This window comes from Cyprinus carpio, chromosome B1 (genome assembly GCF_018340385.1).
Source record: "Cyprinus carpio isolate SPL01 chromosome B1, ASM1834038v1, whole genome shotgun sequence".
NCBI lineage: Eukaryota > Metazoa > Chordata > Actinopteri > Cypriniformes > Cyprinidae > Cyprinus > Cyprinus carpio.
The window spans coordinates 33,731,196-33,739,837 of NC_056597.1; the positions used below are offsets into that span (position 1 = coordinate 33,731,196).

The 8,642-nt window shown below is 35.7% G+C and overlaps 1 protein-coding gene across 1 annotated transcript; it reads left to right on the top strand.

Annotated features, from left to right (window-relative positions):
- The first annotated feature begins 361 nt into the window (after positions 1-361).
- LOC122135799 (polymeric immunoglobulin receptor-like) lies at positions 362-7,933 on the top strand. Its single transcript, XM_042716057.1, has 9 exons — positions 362-675; positions 763-1,062; positions 3,696-4,019; positions 4,184-4,372; positions 4,978-5,289; positions 5,376-5,693; positions 5,771-6,058; positions 7,718-7,813; positions 7,917-7,933. Exons 1-9 carry the CDS (start codon positions 633-635, stop codon positions 7,931-7,933), a joined length of 1,887 nt encoding a protein of 628 aa, XP_042571991.1. The 5' UTR covers positions 362-632.
- The last annotated feature ends 709 nt before the right edge of the window (positions 7,934-8,642 follow it).

An 8,642-nucleotide genomic window follows, 5' to 3' on the forward strand; every position in this document is an offset into this window, starting at 1 on the left:
GATACAAATAAATAAATGAATGAATAAATAAATAAAAATAAAAAAGCTGGATTTTTTGATTTTCCAGGGAGACAGAAAGATGATGCTATTAGATAAAGAGTGAAGTTGCTCAAGATGCTTATTATATATGAGAGTGGATCAGCCTTTGTGACTCATGTACATGTACACTTCCTGATGTCTGAATTCATTATTTAATGTTAGTTGTATGTGGTATATTTTGTACTATATCTTGGTTTTTTAACATTTTCATCATGTTTTGTTTTTATTTATTTAAATCATTTAAAGTTTACTGGGGCCACCAAGATGGTTTGCGTGTAAATTGTAATTGCGCCCTCTTGTGGAACATTTAAATAATGCTGACCGATTTAATTTTACTGTCATTTGGCCTCATATGGAGAACATGAAACCTGTCTGATCTCTCAGTATCAGACACTGTATCCTCCACTAGGTGGCGCTCTTTCAGTGTGATTAATGTGATCTTCAGTCAGTGGTGATGGAGGGAGGAGCCAGTAAAGCTGTTCATTACTGATAAAGAGCTGAATAAAGAGGAAGTAACTAAAGCAGACAGGTGTAGAGACAGAGAGATTCACACAGAGATCATTCAGCATAAAGAAGACTGAACTCAAGTCACAATGAAGATCCTCCTCATCTTCTTCACCTTCTACCTGATCTCAGGTCAGAGCTTTTCTCTTTCATCACTGCAGTAATGATGCTGTTTTCTGTTCATCATCTTTCTGATCACAGTATTAATCTGACTGACAGATGCAGTACAAGATATTGATGTGACTGGATATTCTGGAGGAAGTGTTCTTGTTGATTCTGGCAGGTTTTCACCCGATAACAATCACAATCTACAAAAACAAACCAGTGGCAAGTGGTATATAATAATAGACAACAAAAAACAAGCTAAATGGATTAATAAAGGAAGATACACTTTGTATCTCAACAAAAACAGAAACGTCATGCTCTTAATCAGAGAACTAAATGCACAGGACTCTGGAAGATACAAGATTGGACTTTCAGGTTCAGAGGTTATTGAAATACATCTGAATGTGATAAATGGTGAGTAAATTTTGACATTATGAACTACAGGGCTGCGTTTACTGAATGCTTAATTTGCTTTTTTTCAAAAATGGACTCTGGGGGCAAGAAGGGATCTTGACATTGGAGGGTTGGTGTAGGATCCATTTACCGACAGTATAGCTGGTGCGATGTAGTTACAGTACTTTATCTTGTTTTAATTGGTAACACTTTACAGCAGCTCAATTCGTTAACATAATTTAACATGAACACAATTTTTAAAGCATTTATAAATCTAGGTTAATGTTCATTTATTTAGAAATTTAATAATGTTAAAAATAAGTTATTGTTTGTTCATAACACATTAACTTATTGGTTTCACTTTATTTTGATGGTCCCTTCAACACATTCTGTTGACTATAAGTAAGGCTGCACCTACATATCTACTAGCTCTGTACACTCTAAAAAATGCTGGGTTAAATATAACCCAGTGCTGGGTTAAAAAGGGACCAACCCAGCGGTTGGGTTGTTTTGACCCAGCGGTTGGGTTATTTTGACCAGAGGTGGGTAGTCCAGGGTTCAGAAAGTAAAAGTCCTGCCATATTTTTGCTCCATCCATGAACTCAGCAGCTGATTTCACCAGAGGAGGAACCAAGTCATTCCTTTCAAGTCACAAACAAGTCTCAAGTCAAATCCCAAGTCCTCAAAGAGTTAAAGTTAATGAGATAAATAAGTGATTAATTAAATGATGATTGTGCATTAATGATGAACACATGCTGTTATTGGAAATTACAGAGGATCAGATGTTGATGTTTTATTGGTTAAAATGATGCCACCATCATGGAGATCAGTGTTTGATTTAGTTTGTGCTCTTGACCCTTGACTTGTTGCGCTAGATCTCTCTCTCTGTAGAAATGCATGTGGTGTTTTACAATGATGAAATATTTGCTGTTTATATGCGATGAAACAAGCGTCATGAAATGGCCTGATTTCATTTAAAATAACTTGCTTCCATTTACATGTTCAGGCTTTGCATTAAGAACTATGTGAAACTACAGAACACTGTTGTTCTAAAATATATAGTGAATTAATAAAAAAAAGAAGTATATGTGTGTATATATACATATAATACACCAAAAAATAAAAACTACTATACTATTTAGACACAGAGAGACATCAAGAACCAGTATACCAATCTCAACAATGGTGACAATCAACAAAATGCTTCATGATGCAATGAATGCTGGGTAACACCATAGTAAAAACTCCCATCATGCACTGCAGTATGAAAAATTATTGTCACCACTGTTGAGGAAAGTATGATAAATGTTCATGGCTAAATTCCTGAGCTGATATAGCTTTTTTTTATTCAATATTGACACATTAAGATGGCATTTGTTTAATAGTTTTTTTTTTTTGTAGTTATACAAATACAGTAACAAACCATGAACAATAAACCAAAGAGAGATACAAATTTACTATAAACAAACAACATGAGTTATTAGCAGAAATCACAAGTTACTCTGCTACTTCAAGCTTTTGATTCAGCAATGCACAAATGTTTGCTGTGAAACAATATTGCAATTGCTTAGAAACCAACTACTTTGAACTATTAAAAGGGTCAAGAGACTAATTAAAGCAAACCTTGACCACAGTTATGGTGGCATCTTGTGTGCTTTTAAAAAAAAGAAATAAATCATTATATTTCATCCAAGGCTGTGCCTGGAGTCAGTTGTAGTTCTTGTGTTTCTCTTTTCTTCTGTTAAGTTGATTGTTAACAGCAGGTGTTCATCACTAATGCACAATCTTCATTTAATTAGTCACTTAATTATCTCATTAACTTTAACTCTTTGAGGACTTGGGATCTGACTCGAGACTCGTTTGTGATGTGAAAGGAATGACTTGGTTCTCCTCTGGTTAAAACAGCTTGCTGAGTTCACGGGTGGAATAAACATATGGCAGGACTTTTACTTTCTGACCCCTGGACTTTATACCTCTACCAACTGCTGGGTCAAAACAACCCAACTGTTGGGTTGGTCCCTTTTTAACCCAGCGTTGGGTTATATTTAACCCAGCATTTTTTAGAGTGTACTGTTAGTACAGTATTAGTAGACTGGTAGGGTTAGGGTTAGAATAAGTTGACATGTACTTGAAAAAGTATGTATAGTCAGTAGAATGCCTGTTGAGAGACAATCACAGTAAAAAGTTAGCAGATATTAATCAGACAATTTAACAATAATCTAATAAGAAAAAATTCACAAATTTTTAAAAAAATTTATTGTCAAAAGACTGTTCAAAAAACCCTATCAAAATAAAATGGTATTCATGTTCATTTATACATACTGAGATGTTGAAATGTACATCTGTATTTTGTACGAGTATCTATTTAGGTTAAACTAGATTAATAAAAGCTGGGGATTGTTATTGTTACAATTACTGTTCATTGTTAAGATATTTAATGCATTAACTATGTTAAAAAAATTAAACCTTAATTTGTTGTAAGTTAATTTAAGTGACAAACACTCTGCTTTGGCTGAAGGTTTGTGCTTTGCTGAACTAATATCACAGACATACATATGGCATGGCATTTTTATGCAACCTCATTACATCTGCTTAACAAAACATCCCAGATACAGTACATGTTATATAAATGTTCTCTTTTGTATAAATGACAGATCCATGTTGTAAAGTGTCAACGAGAGTGGAGGGAAGAAGGAAACGAACTTCCTTTTTTAAATGTGAATATTCACAGAATCATATTAATAATCCCAAGATCATATTCAAAGAGGGAAAAGACTCCATTGATGAGATTATAAACAGTTCATTGAAAAGGAATGGAAGGTTCAGTATGTCTAAAAGAAAAGATAAAAAATTAATAACTGTGATAATTTCTGCTGTGACACCAGATGATGGAGGAGTTTATTTATGTGGCGTTCAGATCAACACACTCTTGTACAGTTACTACATTATTACTACTGTTCATCTACATTTTTTTCTGGGTGAGTACACTGTAGATACAGATGTTACCTTTCATTGCTGTATCCCAGTACAGTCATTCTGAGTTTAATGTTTAATAATATATTTGACTTGAATGAAATCAAATATATTATCTGTATATTATTATAATTTGATGTACATATAAAGTGATATTTGTGATAAACAGATGTAGTGGGTGTGTCTAGAATGACTGGCTACTCAGGAGGTGGTCTGATGATCAAGTGTGAACATCCTCAATACAAAACCAAACCAAAATACATCTGTAAAGAATCAGACGGATGTTCAGAGAGGAAGAATCCAGGAGTTCAGGATGAATGGATGGAGAATGGAGATGTTTCTTTATATGACGACACCAGTGATATATATACCAGCTTTATATGATCACATGTGTGGGAAGTCGTGGCCTAATGGTGGCCTAATGGTTAGAGAGTCGGACTCCCAATCGAAGGGTTTGTGAGTTCGAGTCTCGGGCCGGCAGGAATTGTGGGTGGGGGGAGTGCATGTACAGTGCTCTCTCCACCTTCAATACCACGACTTAGGTGCCCTTGAGCAAGGCATCGAACCCCCAACTGCCCCCGGGCGCCACAGCATAAAATGGCAGCCCACTGCTCCGGGTGTGTGTTCACAGTGTGTGTGTGTTCACTGCTCTGTGTGTGTGCACTTTGGATGGGTTAAATGCAGAGCACGAATTCTGAGTATGGGTCACCATACTTGGCTGAATGTCACGTCACTTTCACTTTCACTTTTCACTTTCAGTGCAGGAGTCTTGATGGTGTTTTTTTAGAGAGCTGAAAGCTGCAGATGCAGGAACATACAGGTGTGGAGTGAAAGAATCTGACTATACTGAGAGCTTCACTGAACTACAGCTGAGCATCAAACACGGTGAGGAACACAGAATACTTTAACTGCATGTATGATGTAACTATTATGACTTTTGTGTAAACCTGTCTTGCTTTGTAGATCCAGAATATCCAAATAGCATGACTGAATCTGTGTATCTTGGTGAAGAAGTCAACATCTCCTGTCAGCTTCCAGAGGAACATAAAGTTCATTTCTGTAAAGAGGATGATAATCACATCTGCCAGAACATCAGCTCATCTAAAGTGACAGAAACGAGTGGTTCATCAGAGAGAAATGAAGAGAGAGTTGTTACAGTGAGCATCAGTAATGTGAGTGTGAGAGATGCTGGAGTTTACTGGTGTGGAGCAGAAACCAGAGACACGTATCTGTCTTTCATCTCCCTGACCACTAAAATTCAGCTCAACCTCATCAGTGAGTCCATTCAGATGATTTCACTGTAATAAACACTGTCTGTTCAGAATCATTTGTGTTAAATGTCTGTGTTTGTTTGTTTTCAGTGGCTCCAGTAGTGAGACGTGAAGGAGAGTCTGCTGAGATCTTCTGCCCTTATGATTCAATCTATAAATCAAAGCCAAAGTCTCTCTGTAAGGGGAAGTGCTCCACTAGAGACAGAAATCCTCTCAGTGAGACTGTGAGAGAAGAGAAAGAGACCAAGACTGACAGATTGACTCTGAAAGATGACGTCACTGCAAGTGTCTTCACTGGGAGCATCACTGCTCTGACAGCAGAGGATGCTGGGAAATACTGGTGTGCAGTGACATTAGAAACAGAGCTCAATTATCTTCACACTCATCTGATGGTCATCATGAACGAGGGTGAGGAAGGTTTCTTCATCTGAATATGTCAAACTCCGGCTGTGAATTGATCTTCTTGTGTTTGAAATCACTTCCAGAGCTGAACTTGACTAAGTATGAAGGAGACGACGTGTCAATCCAGTGCAAACATCAGGATGAAGATCAGAAAAGCTTCTGCAAAGCACATGAAGCCCCCATGTGTGTGAAGGATGGAGTTTCATTGGAGACGATCAGAGATGATCGATTCTCTTTCAGTGATGAAGCATCTGCTGGAGTCTTTACTGTGAACATCACTGATCTGAGAGAAGAGGATTCTGGGATATACTGGTGTGGAGCTCACGCCATCACTGAAGTGCATTTAAATATCAGCAAAGATAAGGACAGGAGTAAGATAACTTTATTTTATTCACATTGTCAAATATGAACACTTAGATCTTCCTGTGTGACACTGAGAGGGTCGTTCTAAAGTCATTCAATAATAATAAATATCATTATTACAATTATTATATTATTGTTGGTTTTGTTAAAATATTCAAAAGATGGTCACAAGATAAATATTCAGATTTTTTTCCCCCCAGTAGTCTGTTTTATTCAAACAATTATGATATATATATATATATATATATATATATATATATATATAATATATATATTTTTTTGCATTTAGATACAGAAGAACTTTGCCTGTTGAATATAAAAACAAATAAACTAACAAAAAATCCGTTTCTCCATGTCTGCCATGCAAATCAACTGTTCCTGCTCATCTCCAGCCTGGATCTCTTCTCTCCACTTTCCCTAATTGCAGATTCAGTTATTAGATCTGCCAGCATTTATATTTTTATACTTACATTTTTGAAGGAGGATCAAACCGTAACACAGTCTGTCCCAACCAGACGTGACGCGACGCGATAAAAAAAGTATCTTTTCGATGTAGTTTTTGTCCTAACCACCCGCGACAGCAACACGTGACAATAAGCGACACGGGATTCTATTTTAGAAAAGGTTTTTATTTTCTGCGACGTCGCGGCAGGAACAACATACAAAATATGACAGTGATACTCTTAGGTAATGATTATGTACTTTATTCAATGTTAAAAGTGTCTAATGTGAGTTTGAATACTATTTTGCGTGATCTTAGCAGCCATAGTGAAAGCAACAATAGATATTTTACCTCAGATCTTGAAAATAAATTATGCTAAAACAAACTTACGTTAAAGCTGTGAACTCACTGCGAACCAACATCCATAACAAAGATGGTACCACTCTCTCAAAACTGTTCAGTCCATTCACATTTGAATCATCTATTTTCAGTGTCCACTTTTCTTTACTTCACACTCGCCATGTTTTTGCTGTCAGGAACCCTGATATATATAGTTTCTCTTAAATTTAACACACTAAAGTTTGTGTTTTATTTCACATAACTCAGTAGATATCAATGTAGTAATTTATCCTCAGATAAAATGATTGGCCTACTGCACATCTGAGTCTCTGGATTTTTATGGAATTTTATTTCAGACATGTATTATTTTTATGTATATTTTTGAAACCTTGTGTGTGTGTGTGTGTGTGTGTGTGTGTGTGTCTGTGATTCCTTGTAATTTCATGAAAAATTCCTTTATTGCTTAAGAAACCTTTGAATCTGGTTTTGTGACATTGCTCATAAATGCAGGAGGTGTTTAGTGTTTGATGAACAGGGTGTTTTCATTTCACATCAAAACCACAGAGATGAGCTGAAGGTTCAGAGTCAGTTTAATTCGGCTGTGAAGAACTAACGGTCTTTATTCAAGAAACCCACATGAGACTCACAGAGAGATGAACGAGAGTTGAGTGCATGTCTGCAAAAGAGAGACTAAAATGTGCTACTTTCCCTGCTACTTTACACTTATCTGTACGATCAAAACTGAAAGTGTAATTTAAGTTCTTTTCGGGGTTATCAGGAGAAAATACCCCAAAACGCGTATACGCGTTAATCGACTCCAGAGGGTTAATTGTATTTCTAATGCATGAAGTTTATCTATCACTCTGTCTGTGTGTTTTATTCTCAGGTTTCTCCATGATCATCATTATTAGTGTGTGTGTGATTCTGCTGCTGATCGCTGGATTCACTCTGACTGTGTGCACATTAAGACACAAGAGACGAGGTGATGCTTGGGTTCATTATTTATCTCTTGATTTGTTTAATTAAATTGTTTGATTGTCTCTGAGCTGCTTCAGTAAATCTCACTCAATAAGTTTCTGTCTCAGATGTTGCTGACATTTGATGTTGATAGTTTGTCTTTCTCTGATCAATTCATTTTATTTTTATTAATAAGAAAGAAAATCAAAAAACAGAAAAAAAAAAAAAAAAAAAAAATACAATTACACTTTACACTTTGTGTGTATTTGTATATTCTGCTTATGAGATATTTTCTCATTTTAAAATTAATTTTCTCTCATATCCATGTCAAGTCATCATGTGCAGACAGCAGACATGATTCTCTCTCAGATCATGGATCAGCTCAAATGAACACTCATGATGAATTACCCACAATCCCCTCTGATGGGCTCCTGTACGCTGCTGTCAGTTTCGAGAAGCATGAAGAGTCTCTCAGTGAAGCTACAGTCAGATTCAGAAAGAATGAGATTCACTCTGATTACACCACGATCAGTCACCGCATGAGACTCAACTAACTCACTTTACAGATTACAGATCTTCCCACATCGGTATTTTACAAAAAATAGACTATGATATGATTATGACTATTATATATATATAATATATATATATATATATATATATATATATATAATATATATATATATATATATATATATAAATATATATATATATATACTTGTTTACATTGAGAGTTTGTTTATTAAAATGTTATGTTATTATAATTCATAATGTAGTGTTGAACAGTTTTTTGTTGTGATGAGGGTTGTTCAGTTCAGTGCGTGAATCAGGAGTCACTTTAAAGTTTCCGTTGC